This window comes from Triticum aestivum, chromosome 5D, assembly GCF_018294505.1.
Source record: "Triticum aestivum cultivar Chinese Spring chromosome 5D, IWGSC CS RefSeq v2.1, whole genome shotgun sequence".
NCBI lineage: Eukaryota > Viridiplantae > Streptophyta > Magnoliopsida > Poales > Poaceae > Triticum > Triticum aestivum.
In genome coordinates, this window is record NC_057808.1 from 380149748 (window position 1) to 380168008 (window position 18261).

The window sequence follows — 18261 nt, forward strand, 5'->3', positions numbered from 1 at the left end:
TTGCCCTGAAGTCACCGGGCATTTTCTTTGTGCTTTTTTACGAGTACAATAGAAGGTCAAATTTATTGCAAAAATATTTTCAGAACTTTTAAATTTTTATTTAATTACTATTTTTTCATATAGAATGTATGTACTCCCAGGAAACCAAACGTTCATGTCATGACATTTTGGCTCAATGCTAGTAGTGCAAATAGTGCGACGGTGTGTCGGTGGAGGCAGGCCGGTGTGCAGATGTATGCAACGCTCAACGAACACGTGGTTTGTGTCCTCGTTATTTTACCATTCTCACGTATGTGCATTCATGCTGGTCTCATGAATGGTGATGGGACCAGTGGTAAGTGGTTTTCAAAAACAAAAACTATACGTAGAAGAATGCCAGGGATTTGCGGCGGTCCGAAACCGTAGCTGAACAGTGAGGTCTGCGTGGAGATATGTACCATGTGCGAGAACGCAACGAAATCAGCGATACAACCACTGGCCAGTCCAGTTTGCATTTACTAGACGGTGGGCGGCCGCATTTTTCTGATCCGGAAGAAGAAACACATGTCTTCCCTGTTGTCGGAGAGATGGTCATGTACGGCGGCAGGACGTGTGGGCTAGAGTGATGGGACGCGACATGGTAGGCGCCGGCCGTGGTTATGGGAGAACCGATTGGATGAGACAAGGCAAGAACAAACAAAATATTAGCGCGAGAAATCCAGCAGTCCAAAACTGTTAGGTACCGACGCGATCTAGGTGGCGTTTGGTTCTGAAGCTATCCCTCAGTGGGATAGGGATAGCCAGATTTTTAGGGGATGTCGTATGTTTGGAAGGAAGGATGTGATGGCTGGGGATAACCCGATTTAGCGAATAGTCACTCAAGGATACATTCATTCACATTCACTAGTTCATACAGATAACTGGATTTGATAAGTTGTTAGAGCATAGGCGCGCGATATTAATGCCGCGCTGAAAAAATTGACTTTTATGCGCGCGCAGCCATTTCGGGCGCTCCAGCGGACGCGCAAAATACGCGTGCTGGTATATTTGGTTTAGAGCACGGAGCGAAACGGCATCGCGCGTCGCTTATTTCATACGCCCGCTCCCACGCGCTGCACACTCGAGCGCCCGCGCCGCACTGCCGCTACCCTCTCCGGCCGCCCCGCCACGCGCCGCCGCTGGCGAATTCGCCCGATGGACGGCCGCGCCGGCATCCTCCCAACCCCTTCCTACACCCGCGACCCCTCCTCCAGGTGGCATGAGTGAACCTCACATACCTTCGCATGATGCGGCGCGCGACAATGAAGAGGAGGAGAACGAATCGTCTTCGGATTGAGGATGAAGAATCGGAGTAAGAGGAGGACGATGATGATGTGGCATGATTGTTCATGTGCCATTTGTTTGTGTGAATTTTTGTGTGTCATGAACTTGGTTGGGTGATTTTAAACTTGGTTGGATGATGATGTGGCATGATTGTTGATGTGCCGTGCAATTGAACTATGCTATGTCTTTATTTTGCACATTTGTTCAATGTTTGAAGCATTATCATATTGTCAAAATGGACATATAAAATCTTATTTTCAAGCGCCGACTACTCACGCGCGCTGTAAGTTAGCGCGCTTGCTGGAGCTCTCGCGCGCGTCATATTTTGCAGCGGCTGCCGGAGCCAGCGTCCACCCCCTATTTCCGTGCTGTAAGAAGGTTGGGTACGCGCGAGAACAACCAGTCAAAGACATGGACACGGCTGGGTACGCGCGAGGACCAAATAAACTCCATGCTGGGGGCGGAGAGTTGAGAACTCAGAGCATCACATGCCCCCTTGGTGGTGAAAGGGGAGCCAGTCAGTTGTGTACGAGCATCCGGAGCTTGACCCAGTGAGACATCTTGCAACAATAAACGCAAAGAGGCAAGCTCGCGAGTGGCTGTTAAAGTTAGCCGACTACGCAAACATAGATCGTTCCCCATCATCATAACTGAATGCACTCATGTCGTAGGTTTGGTATTTAACCTATAAAGCCTGGAGAACCGCTAGGCAGGCGGAAGGTGGCCACGTCGTCTTTAAATCGCGAATGTCACCACGTGTTAATTTGGTGCCCCGCTGGGGGCATTTTCGTCATTTCACGCGTTGGAGTATAAAAGGGAGCCGCTCCAGTGGAGAAGACCTAGCCGTTGCTCCTCCCGCACTCGCGCCGCCCCCTCTCCCCTTCCTCCGCCCCTCCTCCTCCTCCTCCTCCCATCGTCGCCCCCTCCTCCTCCTCCCACGGTCGTCCCCTCCTCCTCCGCCCCCCTCGCATCTCGTCCGCCCCGGGCATGGGCAGAAGCGGAGCCGGCCGGAGGGAGCCGGCGACCGAGCGGGGGGCGCTGCGGGCGGCCCGTGGGCGCGCAGCCGCTGCAGGGGCATGCGCAGGGGCGCGGTCGGGGGCGGCGGAGCCCGCGGGGCGCAGGAGGAGGCGACGCGGCGTGGCGCGGGCTAGACGAAGCGGAGCCGGTGCAGGCGCACGCGGGGGCCGGCGAACTTGGCGCGCTCGGACTTGGGCGCGTCCGTGGAGAGGTGGAGCGGAGCAGATGGGGAGGAGACGCTGGAGGAGAAAGGGGGGAAGAGGCGAGGCGAGTAGGGTGGCGGCGCGAGGGGGCAAGAAGGGTTGGGGAGGTGGCGCGAGTGCGGGTCATCGGCCACGGCGAGCGGGACGGGCGGGGCGGCGGGGTGAGCGGCTGGCAAGGGGCGAGCGGGACGGGTGGGGTGGCTAGGGTTTGCACGGGAGCTGCCTCTCCCCTTCCTCCGCCCCCTCCTCCTCCTCCCATCGCCGCCCCCTCCTCCTCCTCCCACGGTCGTCCCCTCCTCCTCCGCCCCCCCCCCTCGCATCTCGTCCACCCCGGGTGCGGAGGCGAGCTACTGCACCCACGCCCCTCCTCCAACTCCCCAACCCCTCCTCCAATGGCGCTCCCTCCTCGGCTCGAGCCCTAGGGCCGCTGCCGTCTGGCACCACCTACGGCCGCGGTCGCTGTTGGCAGCACCTTCGCCCGTCTTCGCCTACGCTGCCGCCGCCTCTGGTGGCCATCGGCCCCTCCGCCCCACCCACGGTCAGCACCGGCCCCCCTCTCTGTTCTTTTTTTGTTTCATGTATAGATTTAGGAATTGATGGATCTGTGGATGGATGGTTAGATCGATGGATGTGTGCTTCAGAATCTGGCAAAGCACCTCTTGTTGTATACATATGCAAATAGTAAAGTTCATTTTGTTGCGTAGTGGGAAGAGATATGAAACTGCAGGTGTAATGTGATTTTATTATTTTGTGAACTTGTACTTACTGTAATTGTTGCCCTTTTTCAGGAAGTGACAGTGACTCCATATATTTTGGCAGCTGAAATGGTCGAGAAGTTTGAGTCAGGGACTAGAGATTTGGGCAGCCACTACAGCAGATCAATGTCTAATGTAAGTTTAACTACTCCTTTCCACATATCATGTGGGTGTATGTTGCTTACTTTTTGTTATTTTTGGCGCATGATAGCAGTTCGGAGTTTGATAAAAACAAACATACCCTTATCATTAATCTGTGAATATTTGATGGTGAAAACGGTACTTTCCATATAGCGTGTCGGTGTACGTTGCTTAATTTTTGTTATTCTTGGGGCTGATAGCAGTTCGGAGTTTGATAAAAAGAATCATTACCTTTATCGTCCATCTGTGAATATTTGATGATGATAACGGTATTAGTAGTTGATTAGGAGCTTTACATCCATATTGCAGTTTGTATGCTCATTGTGAATTGCTGTTGTTTAATTTATTTTTCCTGGTGCCATGATATGGATATCTCCACTAGCAATCCAGAGTTTGATGAATTGCCGCATTTATTACATCTTAATACTTGTACATGAAAAAAAATATTAGTAATTTGGACTCACCATGCAGGAGGATGCAACAACTGCCTCACAGAGAAGGCCCAAACTTATGCTAACAAGGCCAAAGGAACCTGAGTTTCAGACTACCCACAGGGTCCGAGCAGTCAGAATGAAAAGCTCTTCAGAACTAGAGGAGGAAATGCTGGCCAAGATCCCAAAGTTCAGAGCATGGCCATTTAACAAAAAGGTGGGAAAGTTTCCTGTGTTTCTGTTTAACTAAATTAATTGCACGCTTCAGGGCATGAAGCCTAACTAATTTTTTGCTTCTGCTTTTAGATAGCATGAAGCCTAACTAATTTCTTGCTTCTGCTTTTAGATAGCATGAAGCCTAACTAATTTCTTGCTTCTGCTTTTAGATAGCTGAAGCTCCGTCTTTCCCTCCTCTTCCAAGGACAGCTCCACAGCTTCCCGATTTCAATGTACGTATTTGACTGTCATAACAAATTCACCGAGTGACCGTCCACTAATCAAGTCATGCCTTTGCATTGACTACAGGAGTTTCACCTTAAAACAATGGAAAGAGCGTCTCGACATGCTGACACATGTTCAGAAGCTTCTTCTGTAGGAACTATGCGGGTAAGCATACTAGCACCTGGTTTTGCCATGTTATGATGTTCATTGTGGCAGTTGCTGAATGTTAAATACATCTTATAGAGTCAGGGTAGTAAGCCACTTAAATTGACTGAAGCGAAACCGCCACAACTTGAGACAGCACTGCGTGTAAGGCCATCAAGGTACATTTATTTGAGAAAACAATAATCACTTTTACTGTGCTGCAACCTTGTATATTCGACTCTAACATCATCAGCTTTAACAGGGTGAAAAGTACTAGGAACTGGAACTAGAAGAATTGAAGAAAGCCCCCAAGTTCAAGGCCAAGCCACTGAACAAAAAGGTCTTGTACATTTCAAGCTTATATACATTCAATTATATAATGCTTCGGAAAATTTTGAAGATAAATGGTTTGCCCTAAAAAAGCATGTACATCAGAATACAAAGGGGAATTATGCCTCAGTTTTATGTTATATTTTCTGCTTGCTATCTGGTTGACGAACTCTCTGTAAGTGCGCCTTTCTATTGGCAACCCTGTGCTTTGGTTGTCAGATTGCATTGTTTGTGATCTGCTAGCAGTTTACTTGGTGTTACTTAATTATCCCCTGGTATTTTCTGTTGTTTCCATACATGTTAATCGGGATAACATATACAAAGGCTGTGTAGGTAATGGTCACGATATATTTTTATTTCATGATCTTGCTTAGATGTGGACCTGGGGATAGAAAGCTTTGGGCACAAACTTGGAGAGTGCCTTAATAATGGTGATGTTGAGATGTGATGCTCCGCCCCAGTGTACACAAACTTGGAGAGTGTTTCAGTGTCAATCATTTCCACTTTCAGGTTTTCATTATACCTTGCCAAAGTAGAGGAAAATCAGCCAATATCCCTTCTTTTGCCACATGGAGCAGGAACGACCATGGAGAAGCTACAGCTTGGTACGTACAGGCTGCAATTGTTATTACTCCCCACTGCTTTCCCTTGGATGTTGGGCATGTGTGGATGCCCTAAACAGATATAGGTCATATAATCTGAGCCAAGGCGTTTTCTACAATAATGGTGTCTTTTCCTCGGTAATGTCCTAATTGAAGTTTGATCTGGAACTATATCTGAATAGCTTGGTCTGGATGTTACATGGTTCCTTAGCTCTCAAGATTGTTTACCCCTTCTACTGTTAGTTATGAATTTGTCATGCTGTCTTCTGTTAACTAAATTGCAATACCACCTTTAACGAGAAAACTGATATGTTTTTTGTGTGGTGAGAAAACACAAGTCTGTTTTCTTTACAGGATATATAAGTAATAATCTGTTTCTCAGATAGGTGCTAGGTTCGCTGAAAAATTGGTGCTTAATGCTCTTGCCTCTACAGTGGGGCATCGAAGTGGATCAATTTGTAGTAATGGGTACCAATGCCTCCTCGTACTAAAATCTGCTAATTTGGCGCACAGTCTAGAAAATAGCACACATGAATTGAATTCTCATTAATAGTTGTGGTTAGTGGTTTCATGTGCACCGTAGTCCGGATTTAGTTTAGTGATATCCCAACCCTTTTGTTCTTGCTCTCGAGAACAAGACATGTATTGACCTTAGACTATCGTAATCATCTATGTGCCACACATCCTTTGGTGGCCGTGTATTCTAAATGTAAACAAGCACTTCCTAATATTGATGTATCCCCTCTATTATATTGGTACTACTACATATTTGTCATAAGACTACCAATCATATATAGTAAATTCAAAGGTGTCTATATGATGCATCTCTACCTATGTACCTTGCTTGACAAAAGCAATGTACTTACATAGTATGCTATTATCAAGTGACCTCATTACTTTTAGTCTATCATGGTACCAATTATCTATTAAGTATCGGTCATATATACATGGTTTGAATACTTGGCTCGCTCTCGCCTTTTGCGCTATGGGCGCTCTGTTCTTGATCATGAATCTTTACGTGTCTGTGCTCAACTGAATCGTGTTTGCTTGGTGTGATCTCTCCCAGAACAAGAAGCTTGATGAGCAAGGAGTAGTATAACTGGCGGGAAATTCTAGAGCTTTTTTGTTATGTACCATCAAGATAATATGGCTTATCATTTTAAATAGCAATGCCTGTTGGGTGCTGATCATATTAGTCTTTAATACTCTGTCTTGCTGGCCATGTACTAAAAATGGCACTTCCATGTCTAATATGCTTGTGATATGCTCAATCTGGGATGTCCAGTCTCATGTTTACTTATCCTTTATAAATAGGAGGGAATGGGGGGAAAGAGCTATAGAAGAATACACCCTGTTATCACTCCTAACTCAATAGTATGGTAACATTCATAAGGCAATATAAGTAGGCATCGGTCTCTAAATATTCTAACTTTCACGGTTTGAAAGCCTGTTTCGCTCCCGCTCTTTGCGACTTATTTCCATATATATTTTATTTTCTGTTTACATATTTTAATGCACACTCTTTCAATACCTGGATTACACTCGGCCTTTGCGCCATTGGCGCAACGGGTCATCTAGTGGTGTGTAAAAAGAGCAGGGAAAGCAGTACATAGAGGCTCAATGCACTCATGTTGTAGGTTTGGTATGGTGTGTAAAAAGAGCAGGGAAAGCAGTACATAGAGGCTCAGGGAGCAGCCAAAGATCTAACCAAAGGAAGGTGGATAAGCCATTACCAATATTGACTTGTGAAATATCTCTAAGGGTGTCCAAATGTTTGAAAATAACCTTGCCAAGGAAAGATGAGTTTTTTCCTAGACCTAGGTGGAGGGGGAATGGCAAAGAATCCAATCTTTCCAAGGCAAGTTGGAGGAGTGGAGGAATTGGTAAGCAAATTTCAACATAATTAAGGCAAAACATTTGTGCTTGTAAGTTTTTCACCCCTATACCACCTGCCGACCGAGGCGAGCAAACCCGGTCCCATGCCACCAGGCATTTTGCACCTGAGTATGAATCATCATTGGACCAGAAAAATGCGTGTACATGCTTGTCTATTTCCTCCAAGATACTCTTCGGTAGAGTGAAACATAGCATGAAGTATGTGGGGAGGCTATCCAGGATCGAGGAGAGAAGGACAAGTCTGCCACCGCGTGAGAGAAAGAAAGAAACCCAACCAGCTAAGTAGGTGACACAATGGTCAATAACAGGTTGAAACACAGAGGGAGGTAATTTATGCAGGGAGAGGGGAAGCCCTAGGTATTTTTGAGGAAAATGGATGTGCCCATCTGCAGTGCCAGTGCATCAGCCAGCTCCGATGGAATGTTTAGAGGGACAAAAGTTGTTTCAAGAACATTTATTTGAAGACCAGTGGCTAAGGCAAAGTCATCAAGGATATTCCGAAGGTTTGCAGTAGTGAGAGGTTCATCTTTAACAATAATCAAGGTGCCATCCGTGTATTGAAGAACTGGACATGACAGATTATTCCTAATAGGGTGGCACAGAAGACCCGAGGATGAAGCATGATTAAGCAGACGTTGTAGTAGATCCGCAACTATGATAAAGAGAAAGGATGAAATAGGATCTCCTTGCCAAAGGCCGTTTTTGCATTTAATCCACGGTCTAGGGACTCCATTTAAAAGGACTGTCGTTTGAGCCGAGAGAAGAAGAGATTCAGTCCATTGTAGCCATCTGCCAGAAAAACCCTTCGCGCGCTTGATCGCAAGAAGAGATGTCCAACAACCAACTCAAAAGCTTTAGAGAAGTATAGTTTAACCACAAATGTTGGAGCTTTAGTCCTAGCACAGACATGGAGGATATCAACAACGTATATTTTTTTCCGAAATGGTGCGGCCTGCAAGGAAGCTAGTTTGATCAGGGTGGACAAGGTTCGAGATCTCATCTTTTAAACGATTGGCCATAAGTTTAGCAATAGCTTTAGCAGGGTAGTTTTGAAGAGAGACGGGCCCAAAGGAGTCGGGAGAGGGGGCTGTAGTTGATTTTGGGATGAGCACAATGAGTGATCGATTGAGGCAGGAGAGGTCTGCCGAGGAGTTGTAAAAGCTATGAAATAGGTTTGTGATTTTTGGTTTAAGAATAGGCCAAAACTTGTCATAGAAAAAGGGGCAAAGCCATCCGGGCCAAGGCTATCCAGTTGGTTCATATTTGCAAATGCATCGTAAATTTCTTGGCCGGTGAATGGCGAGTCGAGGTGGACTGAAGGGGTGGAGTGGGGACAATATAGGTCGTCACGAAATTCCAAGTAGGAATCGAAGGGGTGCCTAGGAGAGTTACATAGAAAGCCGGGAGGAGGGAAATTTTGTCGCAGTGAGAGGAAAATTCCCATCATGTAATAGGGTTGTGATTTTTTTATGCCGGTGCCGATGAGAGGGTGAGGCATGGAAGAACTTAGAGTTTTCATCCCCATTGATGGTCGATCTGATTTTTGATCGAATCCGCCAGTACATCATTTTCTCCCTGATGATGCGGTGGAGGATTTTAATGAGAATGTGATGGAGGCAAAGTTCCAGGGGAGAGAGAAAACGATTTTCTTCAGTATAATCCAGCAGGTTTATGACAAACCCGCAGTTTGATTCGCAAGTGGGTGACCTCCTCTTCACTCCTCTTCACTTAAGTAGTCGTGGGTGACGTGTTGGCTCGAGCCTTGGTGTTGTTAATCAAGTCCAAGCCGATGTATCTCCTGTACCGGCCTAGTTAGCCTTGTGGTGATGCACCTCTTCTCACGATCGGTTCCGGTGGTTGCCATGGCACAGATTTTGGCTGCCATGGCAGCATTTTTCTGCTTCGCTGTCAGCCGCGTTGGTTGCCATGGCTGCGTTTTGGGTTGTCGAGGCATTTAGGGTCTTGACATCCCCCTACCCTTGAGTGCTAACTTATCCTCAAGTCAAGAGCTCCGGACAGCGCTTGAACAGGTTTGTAGTATCTTCCAAGGTGGTGTCGATAATGAATGGATCAAACCAACTGATCAGGACTTGCTCACGTTGACCAGTGGGAGTGCGGCACCATCTCTTGTCAAGGATCTCAACCGGCCTCATTGGTGTTGATGATGGTACGAGAAGGTATGTCGTAGCCGTCATCCCAGGCGCGGGGAATTTGCACAGATGGGAGACGTGGAACACTAGGTGTACCTTGGACTCATTGGGGAGGTCAAGCTCGTACATGGATGTTTTTTTGTGAGAAAAATTTCCGATTTATTCATTTATCAACCATGGCAGTACAGAGAATAATAGAGGTAATATTAGAACAAGGTCCATGGACCACCTAGCAATGACTACAAGCACTGGAGCGAGCCAAAGGCGCGCCGTCATCATCGCCGCTCCCTCACTACAGCCGGGCAAACCTTGTTGCAATAGACAGTCGGGAAATCATCGTGCTAAGGCCCCAAAGGACCAATGCACCAGAGCAGCAACCATCACCGACGAAAAGAGTCGTAGATCGAAAAGATCAAACCTGTAACCACATGAACGAAAACTGGATCCAAATAGATCCAACGGAGACCACACCAATCGAATCTAGCGAGATTTGATGGAGACACACCTCCAGATGCCCCCCCCCCCCCCCCGACGATACTATACACATCATCAGGGAGGGGATCGGACGCGGGAGACATTATTCCTACTGAGGGACATCACGACCGCCACACAGCCCCAACAAAGATGTTGAGCCTAACTAAAAACGAGATCGTGGTTCCTCGCGCCAACGGGGATAGAGATCCTCTGCACCTTCATGTCTCAAAGGCCATAGGAATCAGGGCGTACCAGCGACGCATCGCGGGAGGAGGAGGAAGAAGACTTTTCTTGACGAGTAGTAAGAAGACTTTTGAAGGGGTCGAAGTAGCAAAATGATAACTTGTTGACATGTCTTTCAATGGATGCTTGAATGTAGCGCTGGAGCTTGACAAAGACGGAGTCACCAATGTTGAATGTACGCTCGGTGTGCTTCTTGTGGGCTTGCACTTTCATGATGTTACGCGCCTGGTGCATGTGTTGCTTAGGATCTGCTGCATGAACTTGTTTTATTCTAGCCAGTCTATGAGTGAACGACTTTAGCGGTTGTGAAGGGATGGTTCAAAGGAAGAAAGCATGCATAGCGAGTGAACTTACTGACGACCACCAGAATGGGGTTAAACCTGTGATTGTGGAAGACCATCAATTAAGTCCATGGTTAGCACCTTCTAGGCACCGTATGGAAGAGGAATTGGTTCCAGGAGGCCGGGGTATTTGACTTGTTGGAAATTTTTACATGATTTATCATATTAGCGCAGTTGTTCCTTCATCTTTGACCAAGCAAATGATAGCCAGAGACGGAGTGACTGGAAAGTTGAAATGCCCACCGATTGTGTTGTCGTGGAAAGTATGGAGTATAATTTGTTATAGAGTCAATTATACTGGTGGTGCTACAACTTAGCGTAAATGGTCACTTTGGTGCTAGAAGTTGTGGGGTACATTGAAGTGGTGCAAAAACTTGACATTAACGTGCAAATACGGTGCTTATCTCGTTTATGTACGGAGTATGTGCTGACTAGGCACATGGGGCCCGCGGTCAGCCGCTCGACCAGAGAGAAGGGCCATGTGGCCTGATTTTTTCAAAAACACCATCGAAATATATTTTTTAAATCCCTGTTGACGTGGGAAGATTTTGTCACCTCTGTGAGATGTGGGTCCCGCATGTCACCCAATACAGAAAACAATGTGATTGTACGTTCAGTCTCTCAAGGACGGGCGCGCGGACGCCGTCGAGGGAGGATTTTTTTCAGGACTTCCGGCGACGACGACCTGCCTACGATGACTTCGTAAATCTCAATGACTTCGTAAATCTCAAGATGGTATGCCGGCTCAGTCTCTCAAAGATGCTCATAGGGATAGGATGTGTGTGTGCGTTCATATGGGTGAGTATATACGTGTATGTATGAGCGCTTGTGTCTGTATTGTGTTAAAAAAAATGTGATTGTACTATTCTGCACAATTCTGCTAGTTCAAGAAAGAATGGTAGCTAAACACTAGATAGTTGCCAGCTTTGGATGGTCGCCGTTGTTTAACAAAATGACAACGGCTGCAGGGCTTAATAACATTCAACTTGACCGTGGCATTTATTATCTGGTTTGTGTATATCCTGAATAGAAGCATCTACATCGCCAATATCAGTACCACATGCGATGGTGTCCAATGTAAGGCACTCGGGCGATGTTGCATTCTCAAGAATACAGCAGGTTAGCTAGACCATGCTCTTGGCGGAGCAGAAGCCGATGATCTCCACCTTGTTGATGTTGCTATGGCAGAATCCCGGCATCTGCCTCAGATGAGAGGAATCTTCAAGAACTGAAACATGTTTCATGCGAGCATGCATAAGCTGCACAGGAAGTTAGGAACACCATACTTAATTAATTATTTTTTCTATGCACATAGGTAAGAGATATGCAAGATAAGTGACTTACTTCCAGCTTGAAATTCTCCAAGATAGGACAGGCATCCAAAAGAAAGACAAGAGAAAAATAATCTGAATTTGGGGAAAATGCCTCACTTTCAACATCAAGACAAATATCCAAGTGTTTGAGGTGGAGGAATTTGAGAGGTGCTGATGGTACGATGAACATCTGCACAGATATGCAGTAATTATATCCAGTGCATGAGTACTGTTATATCAATGACGCCGGCATCTAACGATCAAATCAAGAAGTTTTGAATATACCTCACCAACCGAAAAAATGCGAAGAATTTCAAGATTTGGCATACTTGCTGGAAGCTTGGCACAGACATGATGAACGAGGTTAAACTCAGACAAACAGCGCATTTCAAGGTCCTTCACCCGCAATGAATCTCCAATAGAATGGTGTGCTACGTAACTAGAGATACTAACAGTGCAGAGATTTGGAGCTTTATTCTCTATAACTTTCAGTGCCTCGCAATCAGACTCCACATCCAGCTTGCTGAGCCGGTGTAGCAGGCAAGGTATCTTGAGGTGAATGATGTCACTGCAGTCCATGAGATCCAGTTCCTCCAAAGCAAAAGAATTGGAAAGAAAGCACCCTAACTCTTCTTCGGTAATATGCACCGAATACAGATGAAGCCTTGTCAAGCAACCAAGTCCAGCCATGGGACGGAAGGCGCATCCGCTGAGGTGAAGACTCCGTATCGAGTTTCCTCCACTCCTAGCAAATAAAAGTGCGCATGGGAAGTTGTAGTGCTCTGTCTTGTTTGCTAGAGAGAGTGAAATCTCGAGTTCTTCAACCCCTGAAGTAACAGCAATCTGAAGCCAGCCATCAAGCTTACTTGTGTCGAGCTTACTGGTGGCCAAGCAAGAATTATAGTATTCAAACTCGAATGTCTTAATGCCACCCAAGTGGTTTTTCATAATTTGGTCAATTCTGTTGACGAGAACGAAATTTTGTTCATCTTTCTGGCTCCAGTTAAAATATTTTTTCGGTTCATCCAGGCCCATTGTACTCTTACTGAAGGTGAGGTTGGGGTAGCATCTCCAGGAATATCGAAATGCATGAGACACGCAGCTAGCTCGGGCAGCATCTCTCATTGGCAGTAGGGAATGTATATGATGCCAGACGTCCTGCAAACAAGATAATGGGAGAAACATTAAATCACTAACATTGCAGAAGATAAAGGGAGAAGCATTAACATTGAATTATATTGGAAAGTGGCTCCTTTAACAGGAGTGAAAAACAGGACGATATGAACTAACATGGCATCCCAGGTGCTCTGCGTAAAGTGTGCTGTATGACATATTTAAAATGTGCAAAGGAAATTAAATCAAGTATTTTAACGCCGAGAAGTGTTTCCCCTAACAGTCACTAATTTCTTTTGTAAGGTCAGCTGTTATTCCCTAACAGTGTTATTACTTGTTCTAAAAAATGCATAATAGTGAAACTGATGCCCTTTTCTGAATTATGAAACTAGAAAATAGAAAGGGCACACTATTTTATTTGTGCAGAAATTTCATTACACTTTGACATTTCAACAATGTAGAAAAAGTAGGCTCAAGATATCAAAACTGAGGACACTCCCAATTCTTTGCCTGAATATGCATTTTTGTCCTATTCCATTCATTAGGACTATTTGTCTGAAGTGAAATAATCATGTCTTCTCGAAGAAAAATCTGTAGTTAGGCTAGGGAATAGAAATACCCATGTGACACATTGCCACTGCAGTCATGCCTAAAATATGTTCTGACACAAGGATCAGGTAAAAGGTTTCAGGATGAACCCAGCTAGTCAGACTGTGGGAAGTTAAGTGCTGCGCAAATGGGAAAACAATTTGGTTTTGGACGTCGAAAGCGAAGAGCTGCGGTAAGTAAGGCAAAGGTGCCGTAGTTTTGAATGATGTGATTTTTTATACTGAACTGTGTATGCCAGGTGTGAGAAGTATATATGATGACTGGCTTCTGACGAAGCTACAATTTAGTCTTTACTTGTCATAGTAAAGTATTGAAATATATGTTCGTAACAATTTGTGCAATTAATAGAGTACCCATGAGCGTTGGAGTGATCAAAACAAACATATAGCAATATTATAAGTACAGAGTTAGCAACATAAGCCTTTCATTATCAGCAACTTTATATTTATGCAGTACCATTGGAAGGTTTGGCCCTGAAAATCTCATTCTTTTGCCATCTTGAGAATTATCCCCTTGTTGACAGGATGAGCCTTTTCTTTTAGCCGCAGAAGCAATCGATGTACCTGCAACACATCATGCATGGAAATCAACACAAGGAAAATAAATTCAAGGGTATGAGTGCAAACACTAATTTTATTTCCGTTATGCAACTTTTGCGGAAGAACATATGTTTCAATTTAAGAGACGGATCAATTGAAAAATCCACACGAATGGGTCAATATCATCAAATCCAACAGAATTTTGTGGCAAGGTAGATGATGCATCCTGTATCAATGCTGTCAATTTTTCTGACCTCTCGTGACCTTATGGTGGTGGTTCCATGGGCATACATATTCCTAGCGTCTTGTTGCATCGAGGGCGTGGAGGCATATATTAATACCAATAATGCTAAACATACAAAGAGTTACATGCAATTACACGCTGACTAGGATTTTTTCCATCTACTAACCAATCATAAACCTGCCCCCCCCCCCTCCCCTGATTTTCAGGGGGGTGGGCCGCCTCCCCACCTATTGACCAATCAAATTAACCATCTTTGTAAAACCTTGTAACTCGTTTGTACGTGTAGCATTACTCATATTAATACTGTTCCGCACAAGCTATGTATTAGTGCTGTGAACGCGAGGTGGTGAGAGATGGCTTACCACGGGCTCAGGTTTTGCGGTACGCCGACCCCGTCGCAGGGACAGGAACCGCTGGAGCGGCAGCAGCGCCATCACGCGAGGACGACGGCACCTGGGTGGGGTCGAGACTCGCGATGACGAACCAAGGGCGGATTTCGGATTGAATCAGAACAACGCGAGGAGTCCCGCTCCCTCCCGACAAACACGGTTTTGATTCGGGTCTAACAGGGCGGGACTCTGAGCTAAGGAGACCGCATCAGCGCCGCCAGGAGCGGAGCCTGCTCCGAGTCCCAGAGGAAACCGGGCAGGACTCCATGGAACAGATGTGGATGGGAGCAAGCAGCAGTGGTTTCCAGAAAAGAAAAGAAAACATGTGACGCTGGGCTGAGGGGGTCTCCTAGGAGGAGAAAACAAGCCCGGCTCGCCGGAGAGGAGGAACCGCGGCGGCGCCTGGCGGAGGACATTGTCGGGCCACCTACTGAACATGACAAACTGTAGAAATATATATATTTAGTAAAATGAGGAACACTTGATGTCTGAACTAATGTACATGCCCTCAAATAATCATTGCATCAGCCGAGTACAAGGAATTCTTTTCGAAACGAACAATAGTGAAGGTAGCCGAGGTCTGGACAAAACCAAGTGAGGACAACCTCAAAACAAATGTTGATGGTAGTTTCAGTAAGGAATCGTCGTCCGACGGTTGGGGGTATGTGATACGGGATCATGAGGGTGACGTCGTTGTGGCTGCTGCTGGGCATGGTTTTTTTTTTTTTTTTTTTGCAAGATCATATGGGAGTTTTATTCCAAACTCAGGGTTACAATCGAGAGGCAATAAGTCCTCACAACATGAAGGACATCTGCACATCCACACCGCAGTACATGACTCGGTACGGCTATAGTTTGCCATACAATTTGCTACCTTGTTTTGAGCTCTACTAATTTTCTGTGGAACAAACTCCCTTTCATTCATCATTGACTTGATTTCTGCTACTAGGTGTCCATAAGCCGAACGAGACAAGCTATCACTTGAGAACATTGAGCGCTTCAGAAGAATCAGATTGCACCATGACTTGCCGCTCTGTATGTTGTAATGCTAGGGCCATCCCCTGCATAAGTGCATGAATCTCTGCCTTCAACACCTCGTTACAATTAAAAATAACTCGGTAGGCAGCGAAAATTACTGATCCGTCGTCACGTCGCAAAATCATACCAATACCCGCACTGCCATCCTGAAACGAGTAAGAGTCACCAACAGACAAGGCTGTCCAGTTTGCCGGAGGATGTGACCAAGGAGTTGTAGGCCCTGTTTGATGTACCATTGGACGTACTACCTTCTCCCCTATTAACATTTTACCTTTAATAATCTCCTCCATACTATGATTCCTGGCAAGATCAAGTGATTTGTAGTAACTATCTAGAAAATCCATAGTAACCTCAACGGGTGGTACTTCTTTCCCATGCACAACGTCATTACATAACTGCCATATCCTCCATACAAGCAGAATTACCATATCACGAATTTTGGTATCACATGTCGCCAATACATGCAATATCCACTCTTTGCCGTTATCAACTAGCACATCATCCCCAGGCAGCGGCGTATTCCACGCATGCTTTGCCAAACCAGACGCGCCTGAGAGCACGCAACCAGCGCATGAAAGGAGCCTTCGCTTTCACGACCACACACCCGACAACCATCTGTAGTGCCCAGATGGCGAAACAACTTTTTTTGTTCCGTTGCAAGAGCTCCCGACGCGGCCTTCCATGCAGTTATCCTCATCTTCAGAGGGACTTTAGCTTGCCATATAAAATTCCATATAGATCGTTCCCCCTCCGGATGTAAACTAGATGCCCCACCCGCAAACGAATCATCATGGTCTTTTGTTGCGAGACGATAGGCACTTTTAACAGTAAAACGTCCGGGTTTCTCTGGGAACCAAGCAAGGAAATCAACACGATTCCTCGGTGACGTACGTATCCTCAAAATTTGTTGCACATCCATGTCCCAGAAATGCTTCTGGAGACACTCCAGATTCCATCCACCATTATCAAAAAGGAAATCTGAAACACGATTAAACCGGCAGTTTCTTTTCGGAGTGATCGGTCGTAAGTCGTTACCCCTAGGTATCCAAGGATCCCGCCACGTACGTACCATAGAGCCATCACCAATTCCCCAAATAATTCCTTTTTTCACTAGCTGAAGGCCATATTCAATGCCTTTCCAAACAACCGAAGAACAGCCAGAAAACACTGTATCCAGAATATTTTCGTTTGGATAATATTTTGCTCGAAGCAGGCGAGCACACAAACTATCCGGGGTTTCAATCAACCGCCACACCTGTTTAGCTAGCAGGGCTTGGTTAAAGGCTCGCATATCTCTGAATCCCATGCCACTCTTCAATTTTGGAAGGCGCATTTTATCCCAACTGAGCCAAGCCATTTTTCTCTTTCCTTTGTCAACTCCCCACCAATACTGCCTCATCATGCGTGTTAAATCATCGCACACAGAAGCAGGCAATTTGAAGACGCTTATAACATATGTGGGGATAGCTTGCGCAATAGACTTAATTAGAATCTCCTTATTACCCGAGGACATGAATTGTTCACTCCAATCTACTAGCTTCTTACTAATTCTTGCTTGAGTTGTTTCAAACCTACCTTTGTGCATCCTACCTTCTGGCACCGGAAGGCCCAAATACTTAGGCTCAAAGACCTCTTTTGTAATATCTAGGATTCCTTTAATCCCATTTGCTACTGTCTCCGAACAGTTATCAGAAAAAGGATGGAACACTTTGAAGGGTTAATAAGTTGACATGTAGCCACTTCATAAGTGTTCAACAAACCTTTGACAATTGTAGCTTGTTGTTCGGAAGCCCGAAAAAATAATAGAGAATCATCCGCAAATAATAAATGAGAGATCACCGGTGCACGTCTACATATCCTTACACCTTCCATACTCCCGTCCATAATTGCTTTGTTGACAAGAGCAGAGAAAGCATCAGCCACAAAAAGAAACAAAAACGGAGATAATGGATCACCTTGTCGAAGTCCTCGTGAAGGTATGCTGGGCATGTTAACTATGCCCTTGATGCTTTACAGACAGAAGCTAAGACCTGCATTCAGGCACTTTACAAGGCGAGGAGCTCGGCATTAGCCGGGTTGTGGTGGAGACGGATGCATTATTGCTAGTCCAGGCGATTAAGACTTCAAGTTATGATTTGTCTTTTAATGACGTTTTATTTAGGGAGATCAAGGCTTTTTCCTCATTAAACTTTAGTCTTTTTGTATTGTTCATTGCCCTCGGGCCTGTAATAAGGTTGCAGATGTTTTAGCGCTGCATGGTCGAAGATGGAGCTAGAGCCCCAAGTCGTATGGCCGGGTCTTGCCCCTAATTTTGCCCAGTTTTTTGTTGCCAGCCATCTTGCTCGGCACGTGGATTAATGGAATGAGATGTTCCAAGTTAAAAAAAACATTGCATCGCTTATAATGTCTAGAATAATAGCAGAAGGGGGGTCATCGTCCTAGTACATTGCCAACTTTGAATCATACGTTAACTTAGCTTGTGTGCCGCTTTATGTACACGCATCGATTACCTTCAGTGAATCAGATTCAAAGAATAATTTGCTGCA

At 45.6% G+C, this 18261-nt stretch overlaps 1 protein-coding gene and 1 long non-coding RNA gene across 2 annotated transcripts; one reads left to right on the forward strand and one right to left on the reverse strand.

Annotated features, from left to right (window-relative positions):
- Positions 1-2963: 2963 nt before the first annotated feature.
- On the forward strand, positions 2964-4060 carry LOC123125010 (uncharacterized). Its single transcript, XR_006461261.1, has 3 exons — positions 2964-3060; positions 3311-3412; positions 3890-4060. It is a non-coding gene; the product is annotated as an uncharacterized lncRNA (long non-coding RNA).
- A 7906-nt stretch (positions 4061-11966) lies between these two features.
- LOC123120675 (F-box/LRR-repeat protein At5g02910-like) lies at positions 11967-14722 on the reverse strand. Its single transcript, XM_044540665.1, has 3 exons — positions 14680-14722; positions 13962-14068; positions 11967-12941 (listed from the first exon to the last, which is right to left on the reverse strand). The coding sequence occupies exons 1-3, from the start codon at positions 14720-14722 to the stop codon at positions 12021-12023; spliced, it is 1071 nt and encodes a 356-aa protein (XP_044396600.1). The 3' UTR covers positions 11967-12020.
- Between the last annotated feature and the right edge of the window lie 3539 nt (positions 14723-18261).